The sequence below is a fragment of the Amblyraja radiata genome, chromosome 38 (genome assembly GCF_010909765.2).
Source record: "Amblyraja radiata isolate CabotCenter1 chromosome 38, sAmbRad1.1.pri, whole genome shotgun sequence".
Taxonomy (NCBI): Eukaryota; Metazoa; Chordata; class Chondrichthyes; order Rajiformes; family Rajidae; genus Amblyraja; species Amblyraja radiata.
The window spans coordinates 5,120,177-5,136,774 of record NC_045993.1 but is presented as its reverse complement, the minus strand read 5'-3'; the positions used below and the strand labels follow the sequence as shown (position 1 = coordinate 5,136,774).

General features: G+C 46.4%; 1 protein-coding gene across 4 annotated transcripts in view; it reads left to right on the top strand.

Annotated features, from left to right (window-relative positions):
* The window catches only part of ap2a1 (adaptor related protein complex 2 subunit alpha 1), a 71,109-nt gene extending 59,628 nt beyond the window's left edge, over positions 1-11,481 (top strand). For all 4 annotated transcript variants that reach the window (XM_033013272.1, XM_033013270.1, XM_033013271.1 and 1 more), the window contains 7 exons: positions 1,947-2,029; positions 3,047-3,136; positions 4,420-4,543; positions 5,785-5,901; positions 6,112-6,181; positions 8,409-8,543; positions 9,063-11,481. In XM_033013272.1, coding sequence (XP_032869163.1) covers positions 1,947-2,029; positions 3,047-3,136; positions 4,420-4,543; positions 5,785-5,901; positions 6,112-6,181; positions 8,409-8,543; positions 9,063-9,140 — 697 coding nt within the window. In that variant the 3' untranslated portion in view covers positions 9,141-11,481. The remainder of the gene's footprint in view (positions 1-1,946; positions 2,030-3,046; positions 3,137-4,419; positions 4,544-5,784; positions 5,902-6,111; positions 6,182-8,408; positions 8,544-9,062) is intronic.
* Positions 11,482-16,598: the final 5,117 nt, after the last annotated feature.

The window sequence follows — 16,598 nt, the reverse complement described above, 5'->3', positions numbered from 1 at the left end:
TGTAGAGTTAATTGCCCGATTATTAGATGGTTCAAATTGGATTTGTTCGGAAGGTGCCAGGGTATCGGGCTTGGGAAAAGCTTTATTCCTAGGAATCGAAAGGTGATCTGATCAATACATTACATAGGAATATGGCAAGTTTTTTTTTGGACAGCTAGATCAAACTAGTCCAATGATACAGCCTGAGTAACCTGTGCATCACGAAGGAATAAATGTATTATTGATAGACACAAAATGCTGGAGTAGCTCAGCAGATCAGGCAGGATCTCTGGAGAACATGGATAGGTGACATTTCGGGTCGGGACTGTTTCCGAAGGGTCCCGACCCGAAATGTCACCTATCCATGTTCTCCAGAAATGCTGCCTGACCCGCTGAGTTACTTCAGCACTTTACGTCTTTCTTTGGTATAAACCAGCCACTGCAATTCCTTGTAATTAGATAATATTCTCTCTATGCCAGGTGTATATAAGGGAAAACTAGATGGGTTTTAGCCAAGAGAATATGGAATAGATGAACACAAGGCCTTGATAGTCAGGTTAACTCAATCAATCAATCAACCTTTATTGTCATCTTGCAAAGCAACAGTTGTACAGTGCAAAATGAGAAGACGTTTCCCAGGGAATATCGGAGCATCGCACATGAAACTTAAACATTTCACACATAATAACAGTAAAAACAATCCAGTCCCTGATGAAACAGTATAAATAGTTAAAAGCAGGTAAAACAGCAACATTAAAATACAGTAAAAACAGTCATTAAAATGTCCAGGGCAGCTGATTTGAGTGGCCAGTGCCAGAGTTATTAAAATATCAGTGCAGTATTTGTGACTGTTAGATACATACATTAGAGTAAAAGTCAGTTGCTTGAGAATGAAAGGTTGCATGCTGGCCATGGCTAAATGGCTGAAGAGTGATGAACTCTGATTGCCTGAAGCATGGGCTTTGCTCAACTGTGGAGAAATAGGTTAAATATTAGCATGGCTCAGCCTGCTACTGAGTGTAAACAAGCATGGGGAGGCAGAAGCAAGGGACTGCTGGTTAATACATAAATAGAGACAGAGTGCCGGAGTACTTCAGCAGGTCAGGCAGCATCTCTGGGGAACACGGAAAGATGACGTCTCGGGTCGAGACACTTCTTCAGTCTGAAGAAAGGTCATGATCCGAAACGTCACCTATCCATGTTCTCCAGAGATGCTGCCTGACCTGCTGAGTTATCCCAGCACATTGTATCCTTTCGTGGGGAGTGAGACACTGTACTACACAGCAGGTGAGGAGCAGTGTGTTAGTGAGGTTTTGAAGTGAGGGGCCTTGATATTAACAGTGTGCACTGTAGACATCGCAGGGCTGCAGGGTGAGGTGGCCTTTGCCCGAAACCCTCCAGGTGAATGCTCACTCTCTGCGCACATATCACACACATGGGACATTTTGTCTTTTGATTTTTAAAATCTATCTCCACTCTTTTGCTCTCTTAAACCTTTGTAAACTACCCACCACAATTAGAATCTGTCTTCATCAGTCTGAAGGTAGACAAAAGTGCTGGAGAAACTCAGCGGGTGCAACAGCATTCATCAGTCTGAAGAAGGGTCCTCGACTCGAAATGCCATCTATCCACCTTCTCCAGGGATGCTGCCTGATCCACTGAGTTACTCGAGCAGCTTGTGTCATTCTTTGGATTTTGTATTTCCCCGCTTGGGTTGGATCTGAAGAGGGAAATTTGAGTTGTAAAAAGATAGGAGTTGGATTCTGTGGGGGCAAACCTTGTAGGACAATGACCATGAACACCAGGCTTATCGGGGAAGTGTTGATGTCTAAATGTGAGCAGCAGTTAGGCCTGGGTTTGGGCTGCTGTTTCCGCTAGTGTGATGCTTTGGCTGTATCTTTGAACGGTACCTGCGAACATGACTGACTCTCTTGCCTGCTCTTCACCCGTCCCTCTTCCTAACCTAGGTTTGTTTGCAAGAACAATGGGGTCCTGTTTGAAAACCAGCTTCTCCAGATTGGAATAAAATCGGAATACCGGCAAAACTTGGGTGAGTCATCGAGTGATACAGCGTGGAAACAGGCCCAACTTGCCCACACCAGCCAAAATGTCCCAGCTACACCAGTTCCATCCGCCCGCGTTTGGCCCATATCCCTCCAAACCTGTCCTATTCATGTCCCTGTCTATTGCTCTGGTGCAAAAGATGTCTTTTGCTTTGCCTTGATGATGCTTGTTTGGCTTATGTTAATATTTCAGGTATTCACTCTTGCAGCAACATAACCCTTTCCTGTTGTATTTGAAAATATAAATCTTCAAGTTGTTTGGTGCTTTTTCCTTTCATCCCATTTTTTTCCAAGTTTCTTGAAACTAGACTTCCGGCAGCCATTACTATGACAGGCTGTATCATGAGAATCAATTGCCTATTATTTGCCTTCTAAAGGCAATGCTGTCCAAGATGGATCCTGTCCCAACCTTTTAGTTTGGTTTAGAGAAACAGCGCGGAAGCAGGCCCTTCGGCCCATCGAGTCCATGCCGAACAGCGATCCTTGTACACTAGCACTAGGGCCAATTTTACAATTTTTACTGAAGCCAATAAATCTACGAGCTTGTACGTCTTTGGAGTGTGGGAGGAAACCAGAGCACCCGGAGAAAACCCACACGGTCATGGGGAGAACGTACAAAATCCGTACAGACAGCACCCATGGTCAGGATCATACCCAGGTCTCTGGCGCTGTAGGTAGCAACTCTACCACTGATACCCACACATAACTTGCACTATATTGGATCATTCAGCGAGTAACTCCCCTAATCTCCATCACAGTGTACGTCACTCTGGGAAACCCCAAGATCCTTTTCATAAAGCTATTTGAGATCTAACTCTTTAAAATGAAAGAAAAGGCTTCCAGCTCTGCATGTTGTGCTTGCTTACTGTTTCCATTTCGAAGATTAGATTTGCTGATGAACAGACATTTTGATTTCTAAACCAATGTTTTGACTGGCTTTGCTGAAGGCCTTGGCAATGCCGCCATCAAGAGTACTGATTACTTTCTTGTGTCTCTGCATCTAGGTCGAATGTACCTGTTCTTTGGGAACAAGACTTCAGTCCAGTTCCTCAACTTCATTGTAAATGTTAACTGTCCGGGCGACCTGCAGAGTGATATCCTTTTGATGTTATTTATTTATTTCTGCTCAACTTGAATTGGGTGAAAGGGTCAACAAAGAATGTGGGGAGGATGTTTCCACTCGTGGGAAAGCCTCGGACCAGAAGCCACAGCCTCAGAATAAAAGGATGAAGCCTTTAGTAAAGAGATGAGGAGGAATTTCTTCAGTCAGAGGGTGGTGAATCTGTGGAATTCATTGCCACAGACGGCTGTGGAGGCCAAGTCAATTAATGCTTTTAAGGCGGGGATTCACAGATCCTTGATCGGGAAGGGTATCAGGGGTTACGGGGAGAAGGCAGGAGAATGGGGTTGGGAGGGAGAGATAGATCAGCCATGATTGAATGGCGGAGTAGACTTGATGGGCCGAATGGCCTAATTCTGCTCCTAGAACCTATGATATTTATGGATACATTGACAAAGACCAGCAGGAAGTCCTGTTTTGGTTTAAGTAATGTCGGAGAATAGACAGTAGGTGCAGGAGTAGGCCATTCGGCCCTTCGAGCCAGCACCGCCATTCAATGTGATCATGGCTGTTCATCCCCAATCAGTACCCCGTTCCTGCCCTCTGGAGAGACTGATGCTGCCTGTCCCGCTGAGTTACTCCAGCATTTTGTGTCGATCTGGTTAAGGAACTTAATTGTTTTTTCAAAGTAGTACTTTCAAAGTGTACTCGCAATTGTAAGATAGGAAATGCCACTGTACTGAGTGAGGGCACTTAAAAAATAACTTGGAAGAAGGAAGGGGAAAGTGAGTGCCTCACAATAAACAGTTGTGATAACCTCATCTATTGCATCCGCTGCTCTAGATGTCAGCTGATCTACATCGGTGAGACCAAGCGTAGGCTTGGCGATCGTTTCGCCGAACACCTCCGCTCGGTCCGCATTAACCAACCTGATCTCCCGTTGGCTCAGCACTTCCAACTCCCCCTCCCATTCCGAATCCGACCTTTCTGTCCTGGGCCTCCTCCATGACCAGAGTGAGCACCACCGGAAATTGGAGGAGGAGCACCTCATATTCCGCACGGGCAGTCTGCACCCCAGCGGCTTGAACATTGACTTCCAATTTCCGGTAGCCCTTGCTGTCTCCTCCCCTTCTCAGCTCTCCCTCAGCCCTCTGGCTCCTCCTCGTCCTTTCTTCTTCCCATCCCATCAGTCTGAAGAAGGGTTTCGGCTCAAAACGTTGCCTATTTCCTTCGCTCCATAGACGCTGCTGCACCCACTGAGTTTCTCCAGCATTTTTGTCTACAAACAGTTGTGGTATATTCCTTAACGCTTGCCACAGCTGAATCTTCAGGCTAAGCCTGTGGAGCCCATCGTGGAAGGTGGAGCGCAGGTTCAGCAAGTCATCAACATTGAATGTTTATCAGATTTCACCGAAGCCCCTCTACTCAACATTCAGTTCAGGTACCGTGTTCCGAATGTCATCAGCTTCTCCCTGTTGTTGGTGAAACCTCTCTCACTTTCTATTTTCTTTTCTCCTCTTCCTCTCTGGTTCTTTGCTTCCCTTTTTCTCCAAAACTCCTTGCTCCCCCCCTCCATTTGTGCATTCAATTCATCCTTTAAAGGTCCTCGGCAACAGGCCTTAAATCTAGGCCCAAGAGGAGAACTGTTACCAACTATGAATCTCAGTTTCCTCACATTGTTCAATGTCGGAGCTTTGTGTCACACATGCAAACACACAGTGAAATTCTTTTTATTTTTTTTTAATTTTAATTATTTTTTATTGAAAGCATATGTACAAATGATAATAAACGACAAACTGGTTACAGAGTTCTTACACAGCTTCAATTTTGTGAAATTGAAATTCAGTGAAATTCATTTTGCATGTATTACACCTGCGGGCGCCGCCATTTTTGGCGCCATTATTCAAAGTCCAGTCGATGTACAGGAGCATGAACTGACGTCCCTCTCCTCTCCTGGCCCGGCCATCTTTGTGTCCCGGGGCCGCCTCCTGCAGCTCGATTTGTTACTAACACCTGTGAGAGAGAAGCGAATGTCACCAAACTTCTGAATTCTCTGGGGTGGAAGGAACCCTCTCCAAGACAGACGTGAAGCTCACCGTTTGACCTGTTTTTACAAAATGTTAAATGGTCAGCTCGACATAGACTACAAGACCTACACCAAACCCAAACCAATTAGGAGCAGACGAGGGCATTCGATCCAATTTGTGATCCCAGCTACAAAGACAGATGTGTACAGCAATTTGTTCTTCCCCCGCACAATTAAAGCATGGAATAATCTCCACCCTACTATAGTTACCCAACCAGATGCAACTACATTTAAAGTAGCTCTTTCTTCCCAATAACCCTTTCTGGCTTAAGCCCTCCCTCCACCACCTCCAGTTTAAATTCCATTTGGAATATTTTGGAGGACCAAGAAACCAAGAACCAAGAAGAACCATCCTAGCAGGTGCTGGAAGCATTGATTGTCCCGGTTCACCTTCCACCGGCCCATTCCCAGCCCTTGATGTCTCCAGCGGCTCTCTCCTGGGTTCCGGGCGGGCACAGCTCCGGCACCTCGGGAAGACTTCTGCCCCGCAGCCCGGACCTGCTGTTGAAATGGGCTATGCCAGTGCTTCTCACAGTCTTTGTTTAAAGAATATACCCCAATTGTGATTGTTTAAAATCCTCCTTTTCCTTTGCTAGATATGGCGGAACCTTGCAAAATATCACCCTCAAGCTGCCCATCACCATCAACAAGTTTTTCCAGCCAACAGAGATGGCATCTGAAGATTTCTTCCAGCGCTGGAGGCAGCTCAGCAGGTACAGGAAGCCCATCGTAGACACGGGGAAGTACATCAGTAGGGAGGAGATAGTGGGCAGTCGCGAGGTGGATTGGATAGTGGAGAGTTTGCGCGTGGAGATTTGTAGATGGCGCAGCTGCCTTGCATTGTAACCACTCCAACTTTCAATATCGGCAGGGACTGCCGGCGTTATTGACCAAGCTTTTTCGTTCTCTTGCTGTCTCCATAGCCCCCAACAAGAAGCACAGAAGATCTTTAAAGCTAATCACCCTATGGACACAGAGGTTACCAAGGCCAAGGTAAGCCTTTCTACCCCTCTTCCATGACCTGCACCCTCCCGAAACGAAATCCGTTACCTCAACGGGCAAGTCCACCAAGCGACCGAACTGCGCCGACCAGGAAAGTTGTGCCAAGTCATTGGCTTGGCTGAGGACCAAGTGCTGGGACATGGGATTGGTATAGATATACGATAAGGTGGGCCAAGGGGCGTGCTTCTGTGCTCTACAGCTCCAAGTCCTCTATACTTGCAAAGAGTTATGCCCCTGTCCCACTTAGGAAATCTGAACGGAAACCTCTGGAGACTTTACGCCCCACCCAAGGTTTCCGTGCGGTTCCCGGAGGTTGCAGGCGGTTGCCGGAGGTTGCAGGTAGTGGAAGCAGGTAGGGAGACTGACAAAAACCTCCGGGAACCGCACGGAAACCTTGGGTGGGGCGCAGTCTCCAGAGGTTTCCGTTCAGGTTTCCTAAGTGGGACAGGGGCATAAGTGTGCAGTGAGAGGAATGGGGTCAACTAGGTATAGAGAAGGTGATGCATGTAAGGTGAAGTTTGGTCTGAATACATTTGATCTTTACCAAGGAGGTGGATGTTGACAAAATGTCACTGAGGTAGAGGTAGTAGGGTTACTGAGCAGACGAAAACTGGTCAGGAGAAAACGTGAAAGGCTGGCTATAACTAGTCTTGGCAAACATAACAATCGCCCATCTTCTTGGTTACTCAAGTTCAAAGTCATGAGAAATTGGTAGCGGTGTGGAATGAGCTTCCAGTGGAAGTGGTGGAGGCATGTTCGTTGGTATCATTTAAAAATAAATTGGATAGGCATATGGATGAGAAGGGAATGGAGGGTTATGGTATGAGTGCAGGCAGGTGGGACTAAGGTGAAATAAAAGTTGTTCGGCACGGACTTGTAGGGCCGAGATGGCCTGTTTCCGTGCTGTAATTGTTATATGGTTATATGGAATGTTTAAGAAGGAACTGCAGATGCTGGAAAAATCGAAGGTAGACAAAAATGCTAGAGAAACTCAGCGGGTGAGACAGCATCTATGGAGCGAAGGAATAGGTGACGTTTCGGGTCGGGACCCTTCTTCAGACAGATGTGGGGGTTGGGGGGCGGTGGGAAGAAGAAAGGAAGACGCGGAGACAGTGGGCTGCAGGAGAGCTGGGGAGGGGAGGGGAAGGAGGGAGACAGCAGGGACTACCTGAAATTGGAGAAGTCAATGTTCATACCGCTGGGGTGTAAACTACCCAAGCGAAATATGAGGTGCTGCTCCTCCAATTTACGGTGGGACTCACTCTGGCCATGGAGGAGGCCCAGGACAGAAAGGTCGGATTCGGAATGGGAGGGGGAGTTGAAGTGCTTACAGTACGGAAGCAGACCGCTCAGCCTGACCAAACACTACTGGTGCTTACAGTGTACCACAACCTTCTCCCACCTTCCTTCTCTTCTTCACCTCTCTCTCTCCCCCCCCTCTCCAGCTTCATCTTTAAATATGCTGTACATCCCAAATACTCCCTATGGCATCCAGTTCCACCTTCCTCATTTTTTCTGAGCAAGATTTCCTTGTGGTTGTATTCCTGGATGAGTTTAGTTTCGAGGTACAGCGTGGCCAGCAGGCTCTTCAGCCCATCAACATTCTTAAGGGGTTGGACAGGCTAGATGCAGGAAGATTGTTCCCGATGTTGGGGAAGTCCAGAACAAGGGGTCACAGTTTAAGGATAAGGGGGGAAATCCTTTAGGACCGAGATGAGGAGGACATTTTTCACACAGAGAGTGGTGAATCTGTGGAATTCTCTGCCACAGAAGGTAGTTGAGGCCACAGTTCATTTACTATATTTAAGATGGAGTTAGATGTGGCCCTTGTGGCTAAAGGGATCAGGGGGTATGGAGAGAAGGCAGGTACAGGATACTGAGTTGGATGATCAGCTATGATCATATTGAATGGCGGTGCAGGCTTGAAGGGCCGAATGGCCTACTCCTGCACCTATTTTCTATGTTTCTATGTTTCTCCCACCTTCCTTCTCTTCTTCCCCTCTCCGCCCCGCCCCCCCCCCCCCCCCCCCCAGCTTCATCTTTAAATACGCTGTACATCCCAAATGCCCCCTATGGCATCCAGTTCCACCTTCCTTACTTTTTCTGAGCAAGATTTCCTTGTGGGAGTTTAGTTTCAAGGTACAGCGTGGCCAGCAGGCCCTTCGGCCCATTGAGCCTAGGATCTCAGTTTATTTCTGTGTCTTCCTCCACCCGGCAGTTGATAGGATTCGGCACCGCCCTGCTGCAGGACGTCGACCCCAACCAGGACAACTTTGTCGGTGCGGGAATCATTCACACAAAATCCATCCAGGTTGGGTGTTTGTTGCGGTTGGAACCCAACGGTCAGGCTCAGGTTGGTGACGTTTAACCTCAGCGTACAGTTATTTAATGGCGTGAGGGAATGTTGGAATGCGTTTGGGGTAAAAATAGGGAACGAGACTAATGGGTGAACTGTGTTCGATGCCCAGGCTTACACTGTCTGGACAAGATAGTGACACATCATATACACAAAAAGCTGGAGTAACTCAGCGGGTCAGACAGGAGAGAAAGAATTGGTGACGTTTCGTGTCGAGACCCTTCTTCAGACGCTTCAGTGACCTATCTTCTGAAGAAGGGTCTCAACCCAAAACGTTACCTATTCCTTTTCTCCAGAGATGCCGCCTGTCCCGCTGAGTTACTCCAGCTTTTTGTGTCTACCTGCGGTTTAAACCAGCATCTGCAGTTCTTTCCCGCACAAGATGCACATTGTTCTAGGGTTTAGTCAGCCCGACTATCTTTTTGATGGGTTCCCGTGTGGTCGGGACTTGCATGTTGATATGATTTGTTGTGTAATCTTGCTTTTCTCTCTCTCTCCCCCCCCCCCGCATCACAGATGTATCGCCTCACACTACGCACAAGCAAGGAAACTGTGTCGAAGCGACTATGTGGATTACTGTCCCAACAGTTCTAAAGTCTGCCACATGTAATCGATCTCTTACACTATACTGCGTGTTTGTGTGTGTCTGAGCGTGAGTGTGTGTATGTGTGCACGAGTACATGAAGGTCCTATATCCATGCCACATCCAGTGAAATCTTCAAGTATCATGTGACGTCCTTTAACTACAGTATATGTTTACGTGATTGTTCTGTGGAGGTTTTCCTTCTTTTGCTATTGTGGAGGGATTTGGAAAGTTCTTTGGTACACGCGGCATCAAAGGTGGCAGCGATGAGCGGGGTTGTAGTGCAGTCCGTGACACCCCATAGTATATCCTCTCCCTGTGATATAATAACTCGGCCAACATACTGAGAGGACTTTGATTATAATTCCCTCCTGCAACAAGGAGTGACTGTGGACACAAAATGCCGGAGTAACTCAGTCGGGAGAGGCAGCATCTCTGGAGATAGGAGGAATGGGTGAGACCCTTCTTCAGACTCTCTTTCTCTCCAGGGATGCTGCCTGTCCCGCTGAGTTACTCCAGCATTTTGTGTCTATCTTCGGTTTAAACCAGCATCTGCAATTTCTTCCTACCACAAGGAGTGACGGGACTCGAGTGCACGTCACTCAGCAGAGTGGTTCCTCTCAATCCCACTGCTTGGGTCAGTACGGCCCACCGCACAGTGGTGGGCCACGTACTAACCAGGAAGGGTACAGGCGGTGTGTGACAAGCTAGCTACTCCCCTTGGGACCAGTTGAGGAAAGGAGACAATCTTTGAGGCGCTCTCTGGAAGTGCTTTGGAGATGTCCTGTGAAGGTGTGGAATCAGACATGCCCCACAGTCGAATGGCCCGTCGAGGCTGACTGGGAGATTTAGGCAGAGCGATGGGGAATGTCTACTATGTGTGTGTGACCCAGTGAGAAGTTGCTGCCATCAGTGATGGTGAGTGGGGGAAGGCAGGATACTGTCCAGTAGACACAGGATAGCTACCCCCTTCTCTCACCCCCTTTACACCTGAAGAGCTGATGCCCGATTACCAAAAGACTTGCTGTCCCATCTCGCTGTTAATCGATATAGTCATTTCTTATATTAAAAAATGTATGAAGTAATTGTAAAATGTATCTGTATATAACTCTTTCTTAGAGCTGGATAGAAATACCTGTACGACCAACTTACTCTGTGGTCTCTGATGTTAAATTAGCTGTTTAAATGTCACCATTGAAAGTTAAAGGGTGGGCATTTTTTTTTTATTTTAACCTTTTGCTGAAGGTTTTGTTTTACATGCAAAAAGACTGGAACTCCCTGAGATTGTTCCCTTCCAATCTTCCCTTTGAAACTACACACCATCCGTTAGTAGTTTTTGGAAAAACCCTCTGCTCTATGCAACTGCCAACCCTTCCGACCATCGCCATGCTGCTTGTACCTTACCCCCCTCTTCCCCCCCCCCTCCCTCTCTCTCCCCTCTCTCCCCCCGCCTCTCTATCCCTCTCCCCTTCCCCTCTATCCCTCTCTCTCTCCCTCCCTCCCTCTCCCCCCCCCTTCCCCTCGCCAGAATGAGTTCCAAAGTGCGTGCTATTGTGCATGATTGCTTAACATTGCGGGAACGAACTGAACAGAATAGTTTGGTTTCCTCCGAGCTTGCTTTCATATCAGTGATAGTCCTTTTCAGTTTGGAGCGTGGAATATCGGCGTTTGTGAGCTGGTTCCAAGGATTGCCTTTTGCATTTGCACTTCAGCGGATTAAAGGAATCTAATGCAGCCTCGTGAATCGAGGGAGTTGGGGCAGGAATGCAAAACGCACCTTGAAGCAGTCTCCTCGTCCACAAGGTTAAGTTATCCACTTTCCTCCCCTTCTGCTCCCAACTCCAAGCAACGTTCCCCCCATTTTCTGGGGACATCTTGTTAACCTCCAGCACTGGCCGGCTTGCTTGCGAATCCCTGACTCCACTTGTTTTCAACCTACTACTTTCTGTGGCGTCTCGTACAAATGGTGGGCAATCTTGTGCTGTGCGTACCCTACCTAGATCAGCTGTAACTTCTCTGCTAATAAAGAGGATCCCGTCTGCCTAATGCCTGTACATAAAACTAACTTGTGCAACTGGACAACCTGGCAATGGGGTTTCTTTGTAGTTCTATGTGAAATGGCAAAAACCGCTTTGAAAGACTTGATCTCCAACAATAGCACCAGTATGTTCATTGGTGGTGGGTGGGGAGGGGAGGGTGGTGGTGGTGGGGGGGAGGGAAACCATGTTGAATTTTCACTGTCAAGTAATTATGGACCAATAACTAATGGAGTTGCTGTGACCTCGGAAACAAATGCTTGTCAAAATGTAACCTGCAAGGAAAAATACAAGAGAACAAAGGATGTGAATAAAACTCCCAGCCTTGTCATTACTGCAAAACACTCACTGCATCACCTCGGGCAAAGTTCTCAATCTAGACGGAAGAAATGCTGGAGAAACTCAGCGGGTGAGTCAGCGTCTATGGAGAGGAGGAATTGGCAACGTTTCGGGTCCTTCTCTCCATAGACGCTGACTCACCCGCTGAGTTTCTCCAGCATTTTTTGTCTACCTACGATTTTTTTTTTCCAGCATCTGCAGTTCTTCCTTAAATGTGGAATTTCTTCTCAAATGTGCTCTTGTTGGTTGTTTGATGTGCGCAGTTGAAATCTAGTCATGAATTTAAGGCCCCCGCCTCTGTGGCAGAAGTCGTAATTCTTCCAGCATCTGCAGTTCTTTCTTAAACACCTCAAATCCTGCTCTGCCGTTCATGCTGTATATGCATAACACCCATCCGAGAGATAATGCATTCAAACTAGTTTCAATATTTCACAATTTCTTCGAAAAATGTGTCAGTGGGGGATGTAGCATAGTGGGAATTGAGATCAGGAATAGTCCCTGTGAACTGGGGTTAAGGCAGGAGATAGTTTTGATATTGTACATTTTGTTCTTTATTTAATATTTCTGTTATGAATTCTTACACTTGTGTAAATTTAACTCTATTCACAACTATTAGCAACCAGGCGCAATTAAGCTGAGGTTTACATGGGCTGTTTCAATTCTAAGTGTGAACATGGGGATTTGTGACTCACTGCTCATTTCAAGAGATGCATGCAGGTGAAATGCAAGTGTTTGGGAACACTGAAAAAGTTGACAGTGAAATCCTCACGAGGAAGGCCAGTGCAACTGACACCTGTTGAAATATGGTCCAAGAATCAGAAAATAGATACGGGGTAGGCCATTCAGCCCTTCGAGCCAGCACTGCTATTCAATATGATCATGGCTGATCATCCCCAATCAGTACCCCGTTCCTGCTTTCATCCATATCCCTTGATTCTGTAATTCACTCCTATTTAGTTATATATGATTCCCAGTCTACAGTGATGCCTAAAACTATTCTCTGCTCTCTGACATGCTGATGTTTCAACACCTTCAGGAGTATTTTACAGAAGGAAATATTTCTATTAATTCCAACTATGAGAATTATTTTGTGTGTTTTCTACATCTGTTTGAACTGGGGGAGAAATGTGGGTCTTGGCTGAGATATTCCAGATATTTTACCTGCTGGTGAGCATCCCTGTTGCCCCATATTGGTCTTTCCAGGTAGACAAGAATGCTGGAGAAACTCAGCCGGGTGAGGCAGCATCTATGGAGCGAAGGAAATAGGCAACGTTTCGGGCCGAAACCCTTCTACTGACTTGATCTTCCCATGTTGCTTGAGCCTTCAACCATCTTGGATAAGGCAGTAGATAAACATCTTGCATTCCCATTGATGGGGGGGACTTGATCCTGCTGACTATGATCTGCATGGCTTTCCCCACCACAAGCAGAGAGGTGGGAAGGAGCTTGATTAGGAGTGTTGCCTGGAAGCTACAATAAACTCTCATCTGCCTTGTCCAAAAAACCCCCCATGTTTACCGATAAAAAATGAGTCGTTCTGTATTAAAGCAATTTAACAGTGATGTGAAGCACTTTAATCATAGTTTGACTGTAAGATATTGTGTGATCTATAATATAATATTTCATCTGTGTGGCTCTGGCCTTTGTCCTGAGATGTGCTGGTAATTTTGCAGTTTACGTGGCAGAGAATTGAACTCATTGGCATTTTAACATTTTGTTCAGAAGCTGATGTATTTATTAGGACAGCTGGGGGTAGTTAAAAGGATCATTGAAAGAACGGTGTGTGTGTGTGATATCCAATTCCTGCTGCTTGCAAACTTCATGTAAACCACCACATTTGCACGTTCTCACCTGTGACCATGTGGGTTTTCTCCGGGTGACAATGGACAATAGGTGCAGGAGTAGGCCATTTGGCCCTTCGAGCCAGCACCGCCATTCAATGTGATCATGGCTGATCATCCCCAATCAGTACCCCATTCATGCCTTCTCCCCATATCCCCTGACTGCTATCTTTAAGAGCCCTATCTAACTCTCTCTTGAAAGCATCCAGAGAACCTGCCTCCACCGCCCTCTGAGGCAGAGAATTCCACAGACTCATCACTCTCTGTGAGAAAAAGTGTTTCCTCGTCTCCGTTCTAAATGGCTTACCCCTTATTCTTAAACTGTGGCTCCTGGTTCTGGACTCCCCCAACATCGGGAACATGTTTCCTGCCTCTAGCGTGTCCAAACCCTTAACAATCTTATATGTTTCAATGAGATTCCCTCTCATCCTCTGCTCTGGTGCTCTGATGCTCTGGTTTCCTCCCACATCCCAAAGACGTGCATTTTTGTAGGTTAATAGGTGTCTGTACAATTGCCCCAAGTATGTAGGGAGTGGATGAGAAAGTGGGACAATGATGTAAATGGGTGATTGCCTGTTTCCACGCTGTATCTCTGCGGGGAAAAAACCCTAATCTTCATGTGACGTTGAACTGTGGGTTTACATATGTGCTCCTGCAGTGGTTACATTTACATTTATTTGGGTGAACAAGTTGCATTAAACCCACTCCTTGTTTGCTCTCCATCTGTTCCATTCCTCCTGGAAGTTGCGATAGGAGTTGCTTCCCCCACTCCATCAGGCAGTGCGTTTCAGATAATCAGCATTTATGAACATTCTCATCTCTGCTTCTTTAGCTTTGTGCTTTCAGGTTATCCCTTCTCCCACCTGAGTACATTGTAATTATTTCACCTTTAGAAACATAGAAAATAGGTGCAGGAGTAGGCTATTCGGCCCTTCGAGCCTGCACTGCCATTCAACATGATCATGGCTGATCATCCAACTCAGTATCCTGTACCTGCCTTCTCTCCATACCCCATGATCCCTCTAGCCACAAGGGCCACATCTAACTCCCTCTTATGTTATGAAAGTTGGGAAAAGAGGCTCCTTGTGTCCCAGCTCTGTGCCCGTTGCACCAGAATCTACCATGGAGATTTTTTAAATTTTCTTTCTGTGCTCCCTATTTGTTTTGGAGAGTTTCAAATTGTGTTCTGAAATAGCCGGTTAGATCCTGGCTGTTCTAAACCTTGCCTCGCGTTCAGTTGCGTTATAATTACAGAGTTCTGGCCTTTCACAGTCCCCCTAGTGAATGAGTTCCGCCGGTGGAGAGAACATCGATATTTCTGGTCACATTTAAAATTGTGAGGTGGCTGTCGGTCGGTGGAAAGTCTGCACTGAACTTCAATGAGGCCTGAATTTCACTTTTTTTTAACATTCATTGAGAAGATTCCGGCACAGTGGTCACCATGGCGGTACTGGCAGTGTCGACGTGGAAATGAATTGTTACACAAAAATATCTTGGGTTCAGATCTAAACTTCTGTGACCAACCTATAAAGATCACCATCTCCTCCCCACCCATGTTGATCTTAATGACACTATGATGATAGAGATGTGTGGGGGGGGGGGCGGCGGGCGGGGGGCGGGGGGCTACTGATTTATACCACATGGCAGAGAAGGAAAAATGGGCATGAAGCAGAGCTTTTGGAATTGTAGAGGAAGGATTCTGCACTTGGTGGAGAAGGTGTGAAAGTTGGTTGGGGGTGCAAAGGTTTGGGATGAGGCAGAGATCAGAGATGACATTGAGGAGGTGTGGATAGAGTGGGCAATAGTCTTGTCAGGAAGCAAATGGCCTTCTAGAGAGTGTGTGGAGCCATCACGAGGTGTGATGACCACATACCAATACCTCGACTGCTCATGTGGAGGCAGGGGTGAAGTGGTTACTTCACATCCAATTGATTTTGACCGGACTGGAACTGTGGGCATGTTTCAAGCATGCACGTGCCCCACTGAGGAGAAACCTGTGGTGCCGGGACCTCTGCAAGGGGTCTAGTAGTTTTGGAAAGAAAACTGGTTACATTTTGGAGGAGGGCGGCAAGAATTGAACAAATCTGATCCAGAGACCATGTAGAAACATTATGTTACAATGCAATCACTCTCATTAGAGGAGTGGCTTCTAACATTGAGTATAGGTGTTGTTTGCAGCCATGTGATCCTCATCAGTGTTAAATGACAAACATTTAATTGAAGAATTGTGCAATGAAGGACAGTATTTAGATAAACGTTAACCATTATGATCAATCCCTGTCTCTGTGCCTGTTTATTTTACTGCAATTGGATGACTTCCACAAGGGGAATGAAGCAGGTCCATTCAGAATAAGTGGGTCAGGATTTGGCTTGCACATAACTTTCTCTTGCCACCTCCAGGTAACTTAATAGCTAACCAATACTAATCCCACCTTAAGCAAATGGCCACTCTTCACAGCCTTGCCTAAGCCACAGTCTCCAGAAGAAAAGGTACATTTAATTCAAGTAAAATAAGGACATCATTATTTTAATCTATTCTCACTGTCACTGTGCATCGTGGAATAATTTAAAATATTCTTCTGGAACTGAGCAAGATACGCACTTCTGCATTCCTAGTACTCCTGAAAATTCATTAGTCATGCAGTGTGAAAACAGGCCCTTCAGCCCAACTTAGCCACACCGACCAATACTACGTCCCATCTACACCAGGCCCAAATCCCTCCAAACCTGTTCTAACCAAGTACCTGTCTAATTATTTCCTAAATGTTGCAATAGTCCCTGCCTCAACTACCACCTCTGGCAGCTTGTTCCATTCACCCACCACTCACCCTTTGTGTGAAAAAGTCACCCCTCAGTCCTATTAAATATAATCAACTTGTATTAGTTTCGAGTATGTATATGAAGGAACTGCAGATGCTGGTGTAAACTAAAGGTAGATACACAATGCTGGAGTAACTCAGTGGGACAGGCACAGCATCTACGTTTCGGGTCGAGACCCTTCTTCAGACATTAGATTCAAGTATGCTTCATTTTTAAGAGCCTGCAGCATTTGAAAGAGAGAGCTGGGTGATGCAGTTCCATTGGTGCCACAGGGATCATTGTTCAGTGCCAGTAAGCTGACCTTGTGAAATAATTAATGGTATAACCCTTGTACACAGGTCAGGGAATGTAGTGATAGGAGCTGGATGCTTAAAGGGGAGTGGAGCCAGTTAAAGTGATCAAACTGCGGGGCAAACATTCTTTGAACAATTTT